Source organism: Capra hircus, chromosome 5, assembly GCF_001704415.2.
Source record: "Capra hircus breed San Clemente chromosome 5, ASM170441v1, whole genome shotgun sequence".
Classification (NCBI taxonomy): Eukaryota; Metazoa; Chordata; class Mammalia; order Artiodactyla; family Bovidae; genus Capra; species Capra hircus.
The window spans coordinates 42,469,189-42,491,497 of record NC_030812.1 but is presented as its reverse complement, the minus strand read 5'-3'; the positions used below and the strand labels follow the sequence as shown (position 1 = coordinate 42,491,497).

At 43.0% G+C, this 22,309-nt stretch overlaps 1 protein-coding gene across 2 annotated transcripts in view; it reads right to left on the bottom strand.

Moving 5' to 3' along the window:
- PTPRB (protein tyrosine phosphatase, receptor type B) overlaps window positions 1-22,309 on the bottom strand; it is a 121,474-nt gene that overhangs the window by 9,229 nt on the left and 89,936 nt on the right. For both annotated transcript variants that reach the window (XM_005680175.3, XM_018047943.1), the window contains 12 exons: window positions 21,347-21,590; window positions 16,005-16,111; window positions 11,865-11,964; window positions 10,676-10,759; window positions 10,558-10,575; window positions 10,356-10,437; window positions 9,663-9,753; window positions 8,869-8,945; window positions 6,472-6,606; window positions 5,108-5,230; window positions 4,538-4,701; window positions 2,755-2,890 (listed from right to left, as the gene is read on the bottom strand). In XM_005680175.3, the coding sequence (XP_005680232.2) occupies window positions 2,755-2,890; window positions 4,538-4,701; window positions 5,108-5,230; window positions 6,472-6,606; window positions 8,869-8,945; window positions 9,663-9,753; window positions 10,356-10,437; window positions 10,558-10,575; window positions 10,676-10,759; window positions 11,865-11,964; window positions 16,005-16,111; window positions 21,347-21,590 (1,361 nt within the window). The remainder of the gene's footprint in view (window positions 1-2,754; window positions 2,891-4,537; window positions 4,702-5,107; window positions 5,231-6,471; window positions 6,607-8,868; window positions 8,946-9,662; window positions 9,754-10,355; window positions 10,438-10,557; window positions 10,576-10,675; window positions 10,760-11,864; window positions 11,965-16,004; window positions 16,112-21,346; window positions 21,591-22,309) is intronic.

Below are 22,309 nucleotides of genomic sequence, written 5' to 3'. Positions count from 1 at the left end.
AAGATGAAGAATGAAGATGGGGAGAAACAAGAGTAGTGCCTTGAGTAGAGACTCTTGGGAACTTGAACACTGAAAAGGCAGGCTGAAGAATAAGAACCTCAGAATCCCCAGAGAGGTTAGGAGGAGGAAGGGGAAAGGATAGGTGAAAGCGGAGTTATGTCCAAGGAGGAAGAGGGAGAGCTTTGGCACATTATGTTGCCCCTGCCCTGGATGTCAGCTAGTGATATTTATAGTGGGGTGGGATTGCCTGTTCTTTGCCGAAATGCATCTCCAGAGTTTTGGGCAGGTGTACAGAAGTGATACATGGCCCAAGAAGCCTCTAAAAATAGCTATGGAGCCTGAGTCCCCTCCCCCAACACCTCTTAAGATTATTTATAATATGATGATCTCCTCCTCTCCAAATCACAATTAAGTATGGCTTGAGTTTGTGAAAATGAAAACAAATTTGTAATGGAACATTGATGCCTTGACTTTTTAGCAACATGATTGTAGGATATTTGTTCATTTAATAGATTTTAAAAGAATATTGAGGCTAGAGCAAAGGAAACAAGTTCCTACCCTCTAGGAACTTGTAGTTATATACAGAAAGTTGAAGGAAAACAATTATTATATAATGAGATGTAATTCTACAACACTTAATGAAAGAACAGAACTAGACAGTGGTCATCAGTGGCTGCCCAAACCATTAAGACAAAGGCTGATTGGAAATGTTACAGTGGATGGTCATTGTCAGTTTCATCAGTACAGGGAAGAGACACAAACAGGAAGTGCCTCCTGATGTGATGAACAGGAAGTACGCAGGACCACCCATGAAGCATGTGATGGTAAAAAGGATCTGAGACTTAATTAAGCCTCTAGATCCAATGAACAGCTGACAAAAATTATGAAAAATAGAGGGTTATATCACCTTACATTATGAAAAATAGAATACATTATGAAAAAGCAGTCAGCCACATTTAGAATGTAGGAAAATCTATGGAACAAATGAACTGATTTCTTTAACAAATAAATGGCACAGGAAACAAATCAGAGGGAAGGTTATTATAGATTAAAAGAAATTTAGAAGAGGCTTCAACTAAGTGCAATGTATGGACTTTGTATTCTAATGCAAACCAAGTATAAAAAGCAATTTTTGAGATAAATTGGGATATTTAAACATTGACTAGATATTGGATGATATTAAGGGATTATGATTAAGACTGTCAGGCATGATAATGGTATTGTGGTCATGATTTTTGAATAAGTCCTTAACTTAAAAAATATATATAACTGTAAAACATATATGGAGTAAAATACACATTATTAATAATATATAATATTAAATATGTATGTTTTAAGATACACAGTATTTAAGGAAGAAATGATGTGATAAGTAGGATTTCCTCTAAAACAGTGCAGTAAGTCATGGGGTAGGGGAACAGTGTGTGTGGGCTATGAATGGAAAAAGAACAAAGAATGCTGATGACTGCAGAAACTGGGGTTTGGGTATGGAAATTCATTATACTATTTTCCTTACTTTCATGTATTTTTTTTAAAAAAACATAATAAAATATTTAAAATGTAGTGCAATAATTGTTATAATGAAAGGACAGCAGGGATAGAAGATCCTGGGTGTGGGCACTGTCCATAGGAGGCAATGATGACAGTGTTCTCCCAAATGTGTTACATAATATGAGGGTCTGCAGGATATGAATATGTTCTGCACAAGAAGAGGATGTGGGGGTCAAAGTGGTTTTAGGAACAGTGGGCTCAACAAAGCTCAAGGGGAACCTTTGCTATGGGACATCTCCACTCCGTGGAGCGGGGCCACCTGCAGTTTTCATGCGTCCCATGACTCTGCCAGGGCAGAGAAGCACACAGAACTTTTCACCTTTTTGAGCACAGGCATTTTTTTTAAAAATAGAAGATTTTGCACAGTTACTTGGGAAACAGGAGGGCAGGAGAACTTGGACCTGGTAAGGCAATGATGCAGGGAGGGAGGTTTGTTCTGCGCGGGGACACAGATTTGACTCTCAGGCTGCAGGCCAGGGCACTTGGGAATTAGGACTTGGGACTTGGGATTCTCTAGAACAAGCTTTAAGTCCCTGCTCAGCTACTTCATAGCTGTGCAAAGTCCTTTAGCCTCTGAACTTATTCTCTATTCTGGAAATGGAAAATAATTCTCTTATCTATGTTTTTGTGCGTGTGTGTGTGAAAATCTAATGAGATGACATGTTTAGAAATACCTTGTAAATGTCAAAGGACTATATAAATGGAAGCATTTATCCTCTACAATTAATGTCAAAGGACTATATAAATACAAGCATTTATCCTCCACAATTAATGTATACTCTTTAGTGTCTCCAGAGATACGGGTGCAGCTGGGGTGGGCTGGAGGAGAGAAGAGATTAGAATCTGCTTCCTTTTTACTAATTGAAGTTCTTGGGCTCAACCACCAGCCTATCTTAAAATGATCTTCAAGATGAACTAGCTGGTTTTCCCCCATGTTCATATATTGATTTTTTTTTAATTCATCTTTCTTCCTACCCACCTAAAGAAGATGGACAACTAGTTCAGTAAAGATTAGAATACACATCATCCTCAAGGTCACTGAAACTTCTTTTAAAATAGAAAGTCTTAGAAAACATTGATATTCAATTCTCTTTCTCCTCTTGATGAGTCATAGTTCTTTCCCTTTATCAGATTAAAGCCCTGAACATTTGGGGGCGGAGGGAGACAGACAGGGTGATCTGTGTCCTTCAGATGAACTCTTACCTCGGTCTGGACCATGTGAACCCTGTGAAGTCTTAGGTCATGCACAGCTCCATAAATGTCCACAGAATCTTTGGAGTCTAATTGCTGGAGGATTCGATCCAATGCAATAAAGGTTCCAGTCCTACCCACACCAGCACTAGAAAAGAGAGTGAAGAAAGACCACCTTTTTCATTAAACTGGACTTTCTGGACTGCATCCAGAGACTCTAGCACAATCTTTCCTTTCCCTTCCCTTCCAAGTTAGAGAATATAGGATACTTCTTTCTCTCAATGTGCTCTCTCAAAGAAATAAAACCCAGGGTTCTGAACTTCCATCCTTTCCTCCCTTCTTCCTCCACCTCTCCATTCCAGCCAGGGTAAGGATTTGCTGTGTATCATTTTCAAGCATGCTTCCATACTCTTCCTACATTCATGTAAATCTATACACAATATACTCATTTAATGTGTTTCCAAAATTTACTAAAATGGTACTAAGCAAGTTTTATGTATTCTCATGTCAACTTTTCTACTCAATATTGTTTTTGAGATTTGTCTACATTTGTTTCATGTAGACATAATTTCTTTTACAGAGGTCATAAACCACCATTCCCTACTGATAGACAATGAGATTGTTTTTAGTTTTTCTCTATTACAAATTGTATTGCAGTGAGCATCGTTGTGCACACGTGTGGGATTTCTCAAGGGTTGATATCTAGAAGCAGAACTGCTGGGTTATAGTGTATGAACACCTTCAGCTTCACCAGGAATTGTCAAATTGTTCCCTAAAGTGATGGCATAACCTGGGGGGTTTTGATGCATGTATCTATAAGATAAAGAAAAACAGGTTTTCGGTGTTACTGGGTGAAAATGCCTGCCATTTTCAGAAGGCAGGAAACTCTTGAAAGTCTCACATTCCTATAAAAAGCATCATGGTTCCGATGACATATAAAAGCAGGGCTCCTAGGGTGCTGGGCAGATTGAGAGAAAACAACTGCGCATGACATTTCTCTTACTGTAGCAATTCCCTGCTCTTTGCTTATTAGTGCCGTTCAGTTCGGGCTGTCCAAGTGTTTCTGCAAACATTAATTAGCTAAACACTAGGCTCCCCAGGGAGAAAGAGAGTGAGACACTGCTTGTTAGGCTGATTTTATGGTTGTACAGGCTGAAGCAAAGAGAAGTCAAGAGAGTTGGGAACACATGTACACCCGTGGTGGATTCATGTCAATGTACGGCAAAACCAATACGTATTGTAAAGTAAAATAAAGTAAAAATAAAAATTAAAAAAAAAAAGAAGTCAAGAGAGAACAGAAATTTAAGAGTGAAATTGGGTTGCCACAGGTGCAGTGCTACTCCATGGGAAGGTGAGAGCCGTGATCTTAAAGGCTGGTTATGGTTTATACAGGTGGAGGAGAGAGCGGGGCCACTCCAACGAGAAAGAATGGCAGGAGGCAGGGAGGACCATGAGCAGTCTCCTCCCCAGCTAAAGGGGGAGATGAGTTTCTGGGAACTTGGATTGAGGGGGTGAGATGGGGCCCAGTGATGAGGGACCTGGAAGTCACGTAAGGACTTTGCATTGGATACAGTAGGAGAAAAAGCAAGAGGGAGAGAAGGATGGAGAGCCAGAGAGAAAAATGGGAGGTGAAGAGACGGCAAAGGAGTGAGGCTGGGGAGCAGTGGGTGGAAGAGGGCGTAAGAATACCTGCTGGGCCCAGGCAGCCTGGTTGGGCACACAGACCCTCCCCCCTCCCCCTTCCCCACGCCTAGACACCCGGCTGCCACACTGCTGGCTCCGGGTGGAAGAGTACCTGCAGTGCACCACTGTGGGCCCGGCCCCGGGGGTCCTGTCGACGTAGTCCCTGACAGTTCTCACAAACTGGATCAGGGACTGGGTGCTCTCCGGGACACCGTGGTCTGGCCATACTGTGTAGTGGAAGTGGCGGATGAGTCTGTGTGCATCCAACTGTTCCTCCTGGAAGAGCAGAGTGGTAAGAAGGGGAACGGCTCAGGGCAAACCTTCAAACCTGACAACCGTGCCCAGGCAGGGATTCCTAGGAGCCAAACTACAGGAGAGGAAACCAGCAGAAAGGGGATTCACAGGTCTTCTTCACCTTCCTATGCGGCGCTAGTGGTAAAGAACCCACCTGCCAGTGCAGGAGACAGAAGAGACGTGGGTTCGATCCCTGGGACGGGAGAATCTCCTGGAAGAGGGCATGGCAACCCACTCCAGTGTTCTTGCCTGGAGAATACCCGTGGACAGAGGAGCCTGGAGGGCTACAGTCCATGGGGTCACAGAGTCGGACACGACTGAAGCGACTTTAGCACATACTTCATCTTCCCAGCTTTGTTAGTCAATGAAGTCAAACGAACAAACATACGCTGCATATCCGAAATTCCCGGATGGTCCACTCGGGCAGCACGGATTCCGACAGCATCTGCAGAATGAGGTCCCCATAGTAGAGGGAATCTTGGTCCGCTGGCCAATAATGGTCACACTTTACCTAGAGGAAGACAGGCAGAAAAAAAAAAAAAAGTGAATCTGGAAATGCGCTTCTACCATGAACCTGAACTTTCCCTCCTGGAAATGTCTTCCTGAGTTGGAATCCAGGGTCAGCTGCTAAAGCAATTTGACCATCTGCTTTGCCTTAACCTGCTCATGGGCAGGGCTGAAGCTGGGCTGCTGCTCCCAGTGAGGGAGAGACATCGTCAAGGGGCAAATCCCCCACCTTTAGATTCATTTCCCTTTCGGGTTCATGTTCTGGGGCTTCAGTTTTTGTGAATTTTCTCAGCCTTTCAATTTCATGGACACATAAACCATGTCTTACAATTTCTTGTGCTCTTTTATTGTTTGTTTTTGCTTTGTTTTGTTTTCTGAAGAAAGATCTAGCTGGGAAGATGAAGGCACTGTCTCCCTGACCCTTTTTTGTCCATGTTTTTCTGTTGTTCCAACCTGGATCCAATGCCATGGTTCAGGTGATCTTTGAAAAGTCAGAACATTTAGCTAAAATCACATTCACAGGTGAAGACAGGAGAAAGAGTATTGTGAACATATATAATTGTTAAGCACAGACACTGGGCAATTCATGTAATCTTTCTCTTTAACCATCAACATAACCATATAAATCATTTACTCAGATAACTATTTTACTTTGTGTCTGCAGACACAGCCTAAAATTCACTACTCCTTACTTCCTGAAATTAGGGGTAGAGCCAGTGACTCTGCCAACATACCTCTTCTCCCCATACAACAGAGGATGGTGCTGGCAAGAGGCCAGGTAATCCTTCTGCGTCCTGGACACTTCTGATAATCCCACTTGTTCAGTGGGAACACCTTTGACTGAAACTTCAGACCCAGCACCTGAATGCAGCATCACCTGAGTTTACTACAGAGCCTTTTAGAACTGAGTGGCTTTAATTCACTAACAGTGTTCTTGTATGATCCCTACTTGGTTTTCATGGGGTTTCTTTTAAGATTTTTTTTTTTTTTTGATGAGGACCATTTTCAAAGCCTTTAATGAATTTGTTACAATATTGCTTCTGTTGTATGTTTTGGGGTTTTGGCTGCTTGGTATGTGGGAATTTAGCTTCCTGACCCGAGATTTTCCTACATTGGAAGGCGTGGTCTTAACCACTGGACAGCCAGGAAAGTCCCTACGGGGTTTCATTTCTATGGGGCGGGGAGTCAAACTCCATCCAAGGGGTGGGAAGCAAGGTTAGTATGACAGGAAGACCGTGTACTCACTCGGCCCTTCTCCACACACTGGGTCACCATGACGATGTTGTGAACATTCTGTTCCCATGCCATTTTCCAGAAGTCATCCTTGGTGCCAGGAAGAGGTCCCTGAGTTGCGATGTATTCTCTCCTGAAGTTGTTGCCCTGCAATGAATTTACAATGTGGGGACTCACAAACAATGGGCCTCTTCAGAACTCTAAACAAAGGGGTTAGCTCTGTACATTAGGTGAGATGTAAGTCTTTGCCAGGTCCCTGATTTGAAAAAGAGATACTAACGTGTGGCAAGGCTTGGGAGCAGGAAGGACAAAGGCCCGAACACTGACCTATTGTGAAGAGCTAAGGTCTTTTTTTATTAGGTTGGGTTTGTTCTTAAAGGCAATGGAGGACTTGGGCCATCATTTAGAAAATACTTCACCCTCAGTTATGTGTGTGTATACACAATGTGGATTGTCTGAGGAATTGACGTTGATGAGGCTCTTGCCCAATTTAACAAAGAAGAGTTTTACTCATCTTGGATACTTGGCTTTGGGATGTTGGTAAGAGATAAAATGCAAAGGAAATTGAAGGGAAGAGAACCCACTGTTTATTGAGCATCTACCCTATCACAAGCTCTGGTGGTGGTTTAGTTGCTAAGTTGTGTCTGACTCTTTGTGATCCCATGGACTATAGCTTGCCAGGCTCCTCTATCCATGGGATTCCCCAGGCAAGAATACTAGAATGAATTGCCATTTCCTTCTCCAGAGAATCTTCCCAACACAGGAATCGAACCCAGGTCTCCTGCCTTGCAGGCAGATTCTTTACCAACTGAGCTACAAGGGAAACCCATGACAAGTTGTGGCTCAGGATTTTCACAGATCTTACTGAATCGTAACCATAGCTCTATGAGCTAGGATATTTTCGCCCACATATCCTGCATTCTAGCAACACTACGGTATTACTTGCAGATCCCAGCTGAAGCTCTTTCTCCTCTTGTCATTCCCCTGGGCCTCTGCTCTGTCACCTCTGCTACCCCCACCCCAGCCCCGCCGACCCAAACACAGCCTCTCTTAAGGCGAATCCTTATTTATCCTCCAAGTCTCAGCATGTTGCCTGCTCTACTGAACTTTCCTTTATCTTCATCTCTGCTGGAGGATGTTTTCCCAGAAGCTCCTGTGGCAACCTCTAGCCTCTTCTACTCAGAGAGGGATCCTCAGACCAGCAGCAGGGGATCATCAGGCAGCTTGTTAGAGATTCAGAATGCCAGGTTCCACCCCAGTCCTGCTGAATAAGAAGCTGCATTTTTTTTTTCTTCTGGCATGTGGGAACTTAGTTCCCCAATCAGAGATCAAACCCACTCCTCCTACCATGGAATGCAGAGTCTTAACCACCGGGCTGCCAGAGAAGCCCCAATCAGAAGCTGCATTTTAACAAGACCTGCAGATGATGTGGGTGTGCATTAATGTTGGTGAAGAACCGCTCTATCCCGTCAAAGGCATCACCTTGTCATTTTCTGATGTTCCAGCTCTGCTGAGAGTTCCCTGGGGTCAGGACTCCATCGGACCCTGTCTCTGTACACAGCACAATGTCCAACTTACAGTTAGCACTTCATTATATAGTGCTTAGGGCTTCCCTGGCGGCTCAGCAGTGAAGAATCCACCTGCAATGCAGGACTCACAAGAAGCCACGGCAACCCATTCCAGTGCTCTTGCCTGGAGAATCCCATGGACAGAGGAGCCTGATGAGCTACAGCGCATAGGGTCACAGAGAGTCTGACATGAGTGAAGCGACTTAGCATCCACACATATAGGGTTTATGGAGTGAATGGAGGATTATTTAAGGTAAATATTATTCTTATATTTTTTGGAAAAGGAAATGAAGGTCCAAAGGATTGACAAAACTCGCCCAAGATCCTAGAGTCAGCAAGGGGCAGAGATGGGATTCAAATGGTATCTACCTAACCTGAAGCTTTTTCCACTGGAGGTGCTGTAGGAAGCTGGTGAATTGCTAGCCAGAATCTGAGCCCAGAGGTGTGACACAGCCTTTGAGTTGTGTCTGTGGTTTTTAGAAATCCAAATAACTTTGAATTAGCTTCCCTAGCTAGGCCGCCTCAGCTGTGGAGCTTCAGCTTCCTTAGGGGAGCTCTAATCTTGACGAAGGGCTGCAGAGAGGAAATGACCTTTGAAAATGCCTCCTGGGCCCATTATAATCCTATATGACTATAGCCATTGGGAAAGCTGGGTCTTAGCAGCAATTGACTAGGACAGCCTGCGTTTTATGGCAATCAGACATGGCCATTTGTTTTTTTCTTCTAAAACATCCATGTTTCCAGACCTGAGAACAGTGGGAGTGTGTTGGAGGAGCGGTGTCTCCAGCATAACCGCCTGTCAAAGCCTCATCCCAGTTGCTATGGCCCCGGGTTCACTTACAGGGATGTAGCTGGCATTGATGTAGTCAGAGCACGGGTCATCATCCACGTTGGACAGCTTCACTCGAGAGGAATCATCTGGAAGGAAGTTTATTGAGAAAGATGTATCAGTGAGCCATGGGGTGATTTTTCTACCGTTTACAGATCGCTTTGCATTTGACGTGTGCTAGCTCTGACCCCCACCACAACCCCCCATGGGAGACAGTCTCAGCTCCATTTTGCAGGTGAAGCTCACACAGAGTTGCACAAATGGCCCAGAAACATACAAGCAAATGAGCCAAATGCTCTTCTAAGCCCATCTGTGCTTCCCTCTGTAACACTAACAACATTTGCTTGATGGAGTGGCCAGCTTTTTTTTTTTCCTTTTCATTGTTGTAACGAATACAATTCAGAAAAGCTACCTTTAATTGCTTCACCCAATTGGGTAAGGATAATAAGAATAATATATATCTTTCTATATGAAATAATTGCTAACTAGAGACTTTAAGTAAACCCAGATTGACCCTTACTGTTAACCCTGTTATAGCTCTTAACCCTCCAAGGAGAAGCATCAGGACCATGTGATGAAATGTCAACAGCGTAAGAGGTTTCTCTCTCACAGCCAGAATTTCAGCTGGCTGTTACCCTCTGGAGAGAAGTACAATAATGTCCAAGTCATTTGTTTTTAAAGACATTTAGAGCCTCAGATCTCCCATATCTAGCTATACCATGTTGCTTTAGCCCCATTTTTAATCACAGAAAAGGAAAGAAATGGCGAGAGGAAGGTGGTATTACAGATTTCAACACAAAACTTACAGGGCAATATATTGTTGTATCGATTTTTCCCTCTGTTCTCCGGCAAGAGTGCAATGTCACATGATTGGTTTCGACCCACGTCTTTTAAATCCTGTTAGGTCAAAAATAAGTTTGCATGTGGATAATGTAAAACAGAATATGGCAAACCGGACAGTCCTTGAGATACATAATAATATAACAATATGTTACACTAGCTGCATTTGTGGAATGTCTCCTATTCGACCAGGGGCATTGGCTGTCATCCCCACAACAGCCCCAGAGGAGGTGGTCTCATCTCCATTTCACAGAGGAGGCTGAGAAAGGATAATTCACTTGCCCCGGGTCACACAGATTGCAAAGCTGGGAACTGAATCCAAAGCCTGGGCACTTTTCACCCAACCACATTATCTCCTAAGCAAGCAAAAGGCCAGGTTAAATAACTGACAGCATCAGTTTGCATTTGAAGTCTGTTCATTCTTTCTTACCATCCGATCTGTGTAGCACTTTGCTGGTTATTCTGGAGATCAAACTGGCTTCTGAGACTGGGTGGTATATTGTGCAGGGAATGGATTCAGGCATAAAAGAACACTCAGTGAGACCCTAAGTGCCATTCTAACTCCTGAGCCCAATTGGGATGTGATTCCACAGTGAAGGCTGAAAGGACATTCTGCTAAGAACCAGGGATGCTAAAACATCATTGCATTTGAGTTGTACCTCGTATTCCTTGGATAGAAGATAGTTGGAGTCAGCCTGCAGCTTCATGAAGTGCCCTTCAAACTGATTTACTTTTATTGGGCTATGGTTAAAAACATAACAGAAAGAGAAGAAAATTACTGAAGAACAGGGAAAATGGCTTACCCAGCCCCAGTTCTATTTCAAAAGCAGACAATAAAGTAATTAATGAGCTCTTTCTTACCAAGAAGTCTTCCTGTTACTGTGAAGAGAAGCCAGAAGTAGAAAGATCTTGTTAGCAAATTTCATGTAAGGCAATCAACTCCTCTTTCAATAAATAAAGTGAAGGAAAATGTGCTCACCCTTTCTGGCCCAAGTTCAAGTGGACTGACAGTGGTCGATCCCGACGAATGCTCAGACGGGCAGAGGGCCTTTCTCGACCATGGCTGAAACACAAGGGAGAGGACTGACATTTTGATTATGAAATAATTTAAACAGATTTCTCCGTCTATGGTAAGGCTGGGTTTGCTTAGTCGCTTAGTTGTGTCCAACTCTTTGCAACCCCATGGACTGTAGCCTGCCAGGCTCCTCTGTCCATGGAATTTTTCAGGCGAGAATACTGGAGTGGATTGCCATTCCCTTCTCCAGGGGATCTTCCCAACCCAGGGATTGAACCCAAGTCTCCTGTGTCTCCTGCCTTGCAAGTGGATTCTTTACCCACTGAGCCATCAGGGGAGCCCAGATTTTTCCACTTACGGTAAGGGTGTGCATGTTTGTACAAATATGGGCTTTTCAGTACATGTATATTTTACACTCAGCCAACATCCCTTTGAGGGAGGGAACAGAGAGGAAGAACATAAAGAAACAGATTTTCCCCACTCAGAAACAGATCTTTGCAATAGCTGAAGATGTGTCTTCTGTTTTTGGCTACAGGTCATAATCACTTCCCACACTCTCAATAAAGCTTTCCTTTAAAAAAAAAAAAAAAGACACACACACACAGTAAACCTTAGATGCAAGACACGACTGCAAACGAGAGGACAATGTGCCAAAGAGAAGAAATTCCCTAAGGAAAGAGGGCATGGCATTGGGGCCACACATGTTCAGTTCTTTTTGCTCCCTTCTTAGCTTAGCATGGCGGATAGGAACCACAAAACTGAGATGGCACCCATACTTTTCAGAATAGTTCAGAAAAGCATTTGGAAACATTAATTCATAGACATCTCTGTCTTCACAAGGTAAACCACACACATACCCTTGCCCCCTCCCCGCCCCCCTCCACCCCGCCCCGCCCTTGCCAGAGGAGCTATTTCACATTCAAATGAGGATACAGATGGCCCCTCATTCCTTTGGTAAGGATAAGACTCAGCAATGGTATGCAAAACAGTGAGTCATGGTTCTAGGGTTTGACTCTTGTTTTTCTTAAGAAACAAAGTGACTTAACCTGGAGAAATTAAATGATTTCTCCCTTCTTTCTTTTCAGGCGAAAGAGCATTTTCAGTTGCATCTTTAAAATTCGGAACCCAATTACCAAGGGAACTTGGTACTCACCTGGCTTTCCGTCTGCAGATGAATAAGGCAACAACAGCGACAAGCATGCCAATTAAGAACAGACCAGCACTCACACCTTCAATAACTCCAAACAGAGGCTCTACAATGATCCAGAGGGCAACAAGAAACCCAGGTGGGAAAATTAGTGTTAAAAAAACAATAAAAGAGCTATGGGAACCCGTCTCCCTAGTGGTGTTATTGTAGAAGAATTCAAATGATGCCCACATTAAGGCATTTACGGTCATTTAGTCACTAAGCTGTGACCAGCTCCTTTTGTGATCCCGTGGACTGTAACCCATCAGGCTCCTCTGTCCATGAGACTTCCCAGGCAAGAATACTGTAGTGGGTTGTCTCCATGGTATCTTTCTGACCCAGGGATCAAACCCACGTCTCCTGCATTGTCAGACAGATTCTTTACCACTGAGCCACCAGGGAAGCCCAAGGCTTTTACTATCTAAAGCTTAGGAGTATACAGCTGAAAAGATGAAACATGAGCTACTACTATGTAATGGTGGGTTGGTCATTATACTTTTGAAATTAATGATGTTCAGCTTATAAATTAATTGGGACTTCATTTGTGCTTGTATGCACAGCTTGGGGCACTTGAGGTAAAGGCCAGGAGTTTGCCAACAAGGTTAAAATGCTATTTCATTTGTTACACAGCATCTGGGACATTAGCAAATCCAGTGAATTGCTCAATTATTTTAATGAAATTCCATGTTTATTAAATGATCTGATATTGTCACCAAGAGTTTATAAGAAGGTAGCCCATTTTAAAAACAGTTTTTTGAAATGTAATTCACATTGCATACTATTCACCAATTTAAATTGTACAATTCAATTATTTTACATTCAATTTTGTAACATTTTTATCACCCCCACTTTGCCAACAAAGGTCTGTCTAGTCAAAGCTATGGTTTTTCCAGTGGTCATGTATGGATGTGAGAGTTGGACTGTGATAAAAGCTGAGTGCCAGAGAATTCATGCTTTTGAACTGTGGTGTTGGAGAAGACTCTTGAGAGTGCCTTGGACTGCAAGGAGATACAACCAGTCCATTCTGAAGGAGATCAGCCCTGGGTTTTCTTCGGAGGGAATGATGCTAAAGTTGAAACTCCAGTACTTTGGCCACCTCATGCGAAGAGCTGACTCATTGGAAAAGACTCTGATGCTGGGAGGGATTGGGGGCAGGAGGAGAAGGGGACGACCGAGGATGAGATGGCTGGATGGCATCACTGACTCGATGGACGTGAGTCTGAGTGAACTCCGGGAGTTGGTGATGGACAGGGAGGCCTGGCGTGCTGCGATTCATGGGGTCGCAAAGAGTCGGACACGACTGAGCGACTGAACTGAACTGGACTGAAAAGAAGCCCCATGCCCCTTAGCAGTCATTCTCCATTCCCTCTCTCTAGACCCTGGCAACCACTAACCTACTTTGTCTTCATAGATTTGCCTTTTCTGGACATTTCGTATAAACTGAGCAATAAACATGCTTTTTTGTAACTGGCTTCTTTCACTTAGCGTGTTTTCAAGGTTCACCCATGTTGTGGCATGTGTCAGTATTTCATTCCTTTTTATGCTGAATGCTGCTGCTGCTGCTGCTAAGTCGCTTCAGTCGTGTCCAACTTTGTGCGACCCCATAGCCGGCAGCCCACCAGGTTCCTCTGTCCCTGGGATTCTCCAGGCAACAATACTGGAGTGGGTTGCCATTTCCTTCTCCAATGCATGAAAGTGAAAAGTGACAGTGAAGTCACCCAGTCGTGCCCGACTCTTAGCGACCCCATGGACTGTAGCCTACCAGGCTCCTCCGTCCATGGGATTTTCCAGGCAAGAGTACTGGAGTGGGTTGCCATTGCCTTCTCCATTTATGCTGAATAATATTCTATATTTTGTTTAGCTATTCAGCCATTGATGGACATTTGGGGTATTTCTATTTTTTTGGTTATTTTAAATAACGATGCTATGAATCTCCACATACAAGTTTTTGTTTTTGTTTTTCATGGGTATATACTAAAGAGTGGAATTGCTGAGCAAGGTGTAACATTATGAGAAACTACAAAATGTTTTCCATAGAAACTACACCATTTTACATTCTACAAACGATGTATAAGGGTTCAGATTTCTTCATATCCTTGCTAACACTTGTTATTATCTTTTTGATGATAGCCATTCTAGTGGGTGTGAAGTGGTATATTATTGCAGTTATGATTATGTCTAATGATGAGCATCTTTCCATGAGTTTATTGGACTTATGTGTATCTTTTTTGGCAAAATGTCTACTTGGACCCTTTGTCCATTTTTAAATTGTGTTGTTTGTCTTTTTATTATTGAGTGGTAAGTGTTCTATATATTCTGGATACTTGACCTTTATCAGATACAAGATTTGCTAATAGTTCCTCCCATTCTGTGGGTTATCTTGTTTCACTTTATGGTGTCCTTTGAAGCTCAAGAGTTTTTAATTTTAATTAGGTCCCATTTATCTGTTTTGTTGTTGTTGCTTATGCTTTTGGTGTCATAGCTAAGAAACCATTTCCTAACTCAAGGTCACAAAGACTTCCTCCTATGTTTTCTTTTAAAAGCGGGATCATTTTAGCTCTTACATTTAGGTCTATGGAGTAATTCATTTTTGAAGTGCATTTTAAGCACTTGGATTTGTTTATTCAATGTTGATTTTCAAGATTTAACAAATCAGCATAATCATCTTTCTTTTAAAGTGGTTAATATTCTTTTTTTTGGATATCTGTTTACTATCTTTCTTTACTGGACTACGTACAATTTTTGTTGTATAACAATAATTTAAATAGCGAAGAATAATGTTTACAAATCCCATAGTTAACATTAACTTGTAAGCAAACACATCTAAATCCTCTTAACTGTGTTCTGATTCCTTTTTGGTCTGAAAAGTGGGAGATTATCCTATATTTGGCATAAATAGATGGCAGTGTTTGTGAGGCTGAGTCATCTTTTGTCATGCAGCATGAGAGACTGTTTTAGCTCTAAAGAAGAACTTCCTGAGACCAAGCACTGTGAAAGGCTGGGTACAGGGAAAGGCTGGACAGATAATGGTACCAAAGAACAATGTGCTAAAAAATAAATCTATTCTCAGCATGTTGGAACTATTCCAAATCAGTGCAGTGCAGAAGTTAAGAGGTCAGGCAGAAAGTGCTAGAACCCAGCTCTGCTATCTTGGGCAAGTTACATAAACTCTTGCTATCGCAAATCCTCACCTTTAAAATGGGGGATGGTAATAATATCTACCACAAAAGGCCGTAGTGAGGATTAGATAAATTATTCTAAGCGCAATGCTTAAAACTGCAGCTCCACAGAGAGGACAAAGAGTCAATATTAGCTATTATTATATTCAGGGGCTTCCCTGGTGGCTACCCGGTAAAGAATCCACCTGCTAATGCAGGAGATACAGGTTCTGTTCCTGGGTCAGGAAGATCCCCTGGAGAAGGAAATGAGAACCCAATCCAGTATTCTTGTCTGGGAAATTCCATGGACAGATGAGCCTGGTGGGCTATTGTCCATGAGATCGCAAAAGAGTTGGATAAAACTTAGCAGCTAAAAAACAATGTTATTCAGGCTTTCCTTCTGATACAGTTTAGAAAAGTTTCTTTCAGAAATTTATGTAAAGCCAAGTTAACATTTTTTTTATCATGTAAAAGCAACATATAATAAACAAAAGGAAAGAAGTTCCTTCTAGTCTTTTTTTTCTATGCATTTCTATGTATATATTTCATATCCACATTCCCATCTACAACTTGAAAGCTTTTTATACCTACTTCTGTTTTGGCCTGTGTCAGCTCTTGATCTGAATGTTCTTCATCCACTATTTTTTAAAAAATTCATTTTTAATAGATAAAAAAAATCTGGTACCTCTTTCTACCTTCTTGACAAGATAAATCTCCTTTTAGTCCACTCTGCTACAGAAGTTGTACAATTTCTCTAATCTACATCAAATCATGATCATATACAGATTACATTCCAAGCAAAAATAAATGATCCTCCCAACAGCCAAGTCCCCCAATCTCTTCTGGGTTGGGAAGCAGGGAGTCTGAGGTCTAGCCTCTTACTAGAGGCTCTTGTAGGTGACGTGGTGGTTGGCAGACTATGTCAGATGGATGAAAAGGTTAGCCTTACCTGACTCAGTGGTGATGGGCAAAGAGAAAAATGTGTCTGAATAGAGTGGTTTTGTGAATTCCTTCAGGTCCTCATCAAATAGCTGGGTGAAAGCCCGAATGCTGATTCTGAAAAGAAAACCAATTTATTTAAGTACAAATTAGTGGCTGACCACAGTAGGGCTGACTGGAGAATGTTTTCAAGGAGAAACAGGGTGGTCATCTGGTCGACATGCATGTAGGAGAGGGTATGAATTATGAAATCAGAAGGCCCTGGCATCATGCATTCATGCATCATTCATCAAATATTTATTGAGCCTCTACTGTGTGCCAGTGCCTGTCCAGGAGCTAGATACACTGCAAAGAATAAGTCCCTATCATCTCAAGGTTTACATTCTTGAATACAGAACTGAGCTTAGTAGGCTGAAGTCATAGGGCAGCGTGGGAACAAAAAATCACTTTCTAACATCTAGAGTATGAGCTACAACATAGGTAGTGAGCTCCCAGTCACTGAGGGGGTTTAAGCAGAGACTGGAGAACCAACTCTCAGGGGATCTGTAGGATAGCAGCCTGGCAACTAAGTTAAAGATTGGCTTGGGCAACCTCTTGAGCCCATTCTAACCTGAAGTTTCCCAGACTGTAGGTTTACTGAGAGTAACAAGATTGGTTTATAGGGGGAAATTTTTTCTAGGGTTAATTTAAATCATATGAGAATGAATGAATGACTCTTTTTTTCCTTAAAAAAGAAATCTAGGTCTGCTTAACCCAGGAGTATCTGGGCACATCCTGTAATAATGCTGAAGCAGTACCAGCATTAGCCAGCTGGGATAAACTGTTCTGACCTTTTCCCCTCTCCTTCTAACTCATGCCCAGGTCTAAGTATAATCTCCTCAATATCATCAAGATTATATTGATCAACCACGTCTATAATTTCCACATCTAAAAGACACCTTCCAAGCCAAAAGTGGTACTTCCAGGGATAACAGACTATTGGTGGAGGTATTATGCAATGTCCCCAGAGAGTAACAAGCAGTCTACATGTACTACATGGAAGGGATGGAGCTGGTGTGTGTTGATAGTGTAACAATGCTTTGGATGTTGAAAAGAGTCTCTCCAATGAAAAGAGTTTCTTTTATTTGTATGGTGATTTGTTAAGTGTGAAGAACTTTTACAAACATGATTCTATCTGACCATCTCTAACCTTTCCGGTGGATTTGGAACCTGAAGCTTGGGGAGATTCCATTTCTCACTCAAGATTATAGAGAAAGCTGGTGAAAGATATCCAAACTCAGGATTTTCTGACTCCTAGTCCAGATCTCTTTCTCTTGGCTTAATTTTGGTTTAACAGCAGTGACTTCTGTTGGAGGGCTGTAAAAGGGCCTGGGCTGGGAAACAGGGAGTCTGAGGTCTAGTTCTCACTATCGCTGATTAGATGAATGGTTCCTAAAGTTCTTTATGATTCAGTTTTCTCATCTGTGAAAATAAAAGCACTGGGGGTGTAACAACCTTGACAGGTTCTGCTCTGGAATTCTAAGATTCAAAGGTGCAAATGCAAAACACAAAATGGGTCTAGATGAATCAGGGCCTTTAGGAACCCAGGAAGGAGATAACGCAAGAGCTCACTGCATTCACTACAGCTCTTGCAGTTGCTGTAGGCTTGGCTTAAAATTAGGCTATCAACAGGAACTCTGCCCTTAGAACCCTTCCAGTAATGGATGTCACAACCACATTCCCTAGCCCAGCACTTAGCACGCATCTGGAATCTTGCCCCATCCTATCTTCTCATTTTTGTCTTCCTTACTACCCCTCGATATGACCCTCACTTTGAAACTTGATTATTTGGGTTTGTTCTTCTCTAAACAATTTGTGTATTTCTGCCTCTGCACTATGACTGTTTCCTGAACCGTGAATCTACTTTTGCCCCTATATCCACATTTTCAAACCCTTCCCTACTTTTCAGTAGCCAACCAAAATGATACCTCCTTGAAGAAGACTTTTGGACCTTCAGAGCATTTATTTACCTACAGCCCTCTTAGGTCCTTCAACATTTCTGCTATATTTTATAGACAGGTCTTCTCTATATGCATATAAGATTATTTCAATGAACTGATATGTAATGGTAAGTTTTTCAACTTTAAATATGTCCAGAATCAGAGTTCTACAAAGCTATAGATCATGTGGTTCAATTTCCTTCGTTTGAGGAAAATGAGGTCAACAGAAGCAGATTATCTGATCGTGGTCACATTGCTATTCTATTTAGAATAGAAAACAAAGCCAGATCAGCACTTCCCCAACCTCTGTGCTGTTTCTTGCCCATCATGATGTACCCATTCTCTTCCCATATGGAACAACACTAATTATATACCCAGTAACAGGAACCCAACAATGAATGGGAAGACATTAAACATTTGTTGGTATAATAAACTTGCATATCAGCTAAACCTAGCATTTTCCATTTCTTGGCAATCCTGATTTTTCTTTTTCCGTGTTCCTTCCTGTCTACCTATTCTTTCTGGGAAAAAGATGCCTGATAGCACTGAGGGTCACTATGGTGATTATCATTGTGAGACAGGCATAATCCTGCCAGCACGGAGCCTGGGTTCAGCAGCTACCACACAGGTGGCTGCTCGGCATATGGTTCTCCATGCTCATATCAGGTATTATCTGCCTGGCATGCTTTTCACAGGAGTGAACTAAATACAGAGAGAGGAAAGCTGTATCCTGGAAAACACATTAATGCAGCAGGAGTTGATTAAGCTATAATCAGAATGTTTAACTTTTCATAGAACATCTTGGCTCATTCCCTTATTTGCTCATAAACATTTAATGGCGTCTCTTTTGGGCCAGGTACTTCCCATATCGTTTTGTAACCAATATCATGTCTGTCTCCACAATTTAGTCTGTGAGCTTTTGCAGTCTAGTGAAGAAGGTGAAAGTGAAAGTGTTACGCACACAGTAGTGTTCAACTCTTTGCGACCCCATGACTGTAACCTGTTAGGTTCCTCTGTCCATGGGATTCTCCAGACAAGACTACTGGAGTGGGTTGCCATTCTCTTCTCCAGTGGATCTTCCCAACCCAGGAATCGAACCTAGGAATTTCCTGCACTGCGGGTGATTTCTTTACCGTCTGAGCCATCTGCCATTGCAGGAGATGCAAGAGATATGCGTTCCATCCCTGGGTTGGGAATATTCCCTGGAGGATGGCATGGCAACCCACTCCAGTATTCTTGCTGGAGAAAATCCCAAGGACAGAGGAGCTTGGCGGGCTATAGCCCATGGGATTGCACAGAGTCGGACATGACTGAAGCGACTTAGAACACAGACAGAGACTGGGCGCACTGGAGGTGGAGCTGAGGGCCCCACTGCCCAGGTGTGGGTTATCAGGGGTAGCTCAGGGCTAGTTGTGGGTTGAGTGGCTTTTGAAGAGTATGAAGGAATTCATCAATCAGACAAGAGAGTGGAAAGCTTCCCAAACAGAGTAAAAAGAATGTGTAAAGCCTTAGAGGTATAAAAGAGACACTTCAGATTTCAGGGAACTCTGAGGAGGGAGGAGTAGTAAATGGGTGGAGGGTATCAATACTTGGAGCGAATGGTGGGGGACAAAGCTGGTGGGCAGGTGGGAGCGAGAAGGCTGGGGCTTTGTGTGCCCTACTCTGGGATCTTCACTTGCTCCTAGAAGTGAATGGGAACCACTGAAGGACCTTAATCTGGAAGGGACATGACCAGGTTTGACCTGTCATCTATATGACTCCTCAGGATAGTTCTGTGATGTTTTGCAGATGAGAAAAGTGAGGATCAGGGAACTGAAATGCTGTTTACAAAGTGACACAGCTAAACAGTGGCCACACTGGAAGCTGAATGCAGGGGCTCTTCCTCAGACCTGGGCTGCTGTGATGGACAGGAGAGAGTGTGCTGGGTAACGGGGCCCTGGTCCATGCGTGAACTCTCTCTAGCTTCTTATTCTCTTTCTTAAATGTGGTAATCACTCATCTTCTCTCCTCTCTCAAAAAGCAAACAAACAAAAACAGCTCAGCTTTCCAACTCACAAAGAGAAAAGAGCCTTTGGAAGAAATTTCCTCAAATTTTCCAGAGCCCAGTTGACCGAGGGGTTGAAGTTTCTTGATTGTAATAAGAACTAAAGTATCCTGGCTTTCTGATCTCTTTTATATTCCTCCTTTGCTCTGAGATCTCGTCTCCTTCAGGTAGGCTCATATAGCTTCTTCTTGAAGCAAACATCGCTAGTGAGTTTGTGTGTGTTCACTCTGGAGGTGCCAACCTTGGTTGGGGCACAGTAGCACTTTTGTGGTGAGTCCTGGGTGGAGGTATCTCTGCGGAATTTCTGTCCAAAGGGAGCCATCTGTTTTAGGGAAGATGTTGGCTTGACCGTGCTGATGCAAGGGAGGGGTGAAGAATGTTCTCAGGTATGATGCCATGTCACTGTCTCCTTTTAGAGCCGGCAGAAAGGTTTCTGCTGAATTCAGGGGTAATACTCAAAACGTGTAAGGGTTAATAAGACCTGGGCACTGACCAACCAGAATGGACACTGGCCCATAGAGAACCTGACTGGCTGCCATCTGGCTGGACATCAAGTCTGCCAACACCTAACGGAAGGCATATCGTCTGCAAAAGCACTAATCCTGGATTCCCGCAGCCTTGTTTCCAAGATGGCAGCCTACGTTCTCTATCTCTTGGGGACTCAGGTTTGGGATGCTGTGTATACTTATTCTGCTTTCCGGGAACACGGTGGACATGAAGGGTACGGCTAGTTCCTACAGCTGGAAGGGCCTGTTGGCTGTAGGAGTATTCCCTGAGGCCAAACCAATTAGCTGCTCCTTTTTATCTGCTATCTTACTGGGAGGAGAGGGTGCTTCCATTCATTAAGGGGCCTTTCCCTTCAGCAGTTCTGTCTGGACCAAAAAGAACATTCATCTTGTTATGCCTTAGCAGACAAATAAATAAGTGTAATTCCAGTCCTCACTAAAAGTGGGGAAAAAAAAATCTCATATTTCTTGAGTCTCCCTAAACTTAATCTTTATACATGCACATTTTCACAGGTGTTAACATGGTAAATAAATCACCTGATTCATCCTAGAGAAGTTTTAGGAGAAAGAACAACCTATTAAAAATCTTCAATTCTTCATATAATGAACTGGAGCTTTTGTACAAGGCCAAAGGCCCTCTTTACCCATTCCCTGTGAATGGAGGCAGGAATACAACCTTTATAAATTAGCCAGTAAAATGCAGAGCACTCTTGTAATGTAGGTCATTAATCTACAGGAACTCATGGGCATCAGACGCCCCGACAGCTGAGCGCCCAGTGATGGAGCACGTCCCTCCTGGTGAAATGATGGTAATACATCTAACCTGTAGGCCGTGCGCGGCTTCAGTGGCCCGTCACAAAATTTTTGCTGATTGGGATCACATTTTCCACCCAGGCTCTCCATCTCTGCTCCAAGCTTAATGTTGAAACTCTTAGAGTTGCTGTCAGGACTTTCGGCACATTTGCTGGCAAAGTAATCGGTCTGATACACCCGAATGGAGGCGTTGTGCCTGTATTCCAGGTAGGAGGGCAGGGGGTGCTGTGGCTCTGGCTTCAGCTCGTCATTGCCTGGAGGAAGAACACCCACAGTGAGGGACTGACTTTCTTGTGACTTCAGGGATTTCTAACTAGGTTTCTGAGGTTACCTTCCCCACCCACTATATCCCTAGTCATCTCTGGAGTGCAGACTTTGTGATAACGAAGGGTGCTGTGAAACTTTCCCAATGAAATTAATCTAATTCACTTTTTCTAAAATAAATAAAAAATTAAACATAAATAGTGTATATACGACATTTTATATATGCATATGCCAAACACAGGGGCTTCCTGGGTGGCTCAGTGGTGAAGAATACGACTGCAGTGCAGGAAACACAGGTTCAATTCCTGGGTCAGGAAGACCCCCTGAAGGAGGAAGTGGCAACCTACTCCACTATTCTTGCCTGGAGAATCCCATGGACAGAGGAGCCTGGCGGGCTACAGTCCATGGGGTCACAAAAGAGTCAGACACGACTGAGCAACTGAACAGCAGCAGCAGCGGGAGCTACACCAACACACACACACACACACACACACACACACACAATCATTTTTCTAGGAAATAAAATATGCATATATGAAAGGGTGGCTCATGCATCAGACGGTAACGTGCCACAACTCCAGAAAGTTGGGTACTCCCCATCGTGAAAGTCAACCCACTCAACAAGCTCTCTACTTGCCAATAACCATTGTAGCTGAGCGAATAAGGAAATCCCTGTGACCTGGGAAATGGGGAAAAGATAAGTGAAATC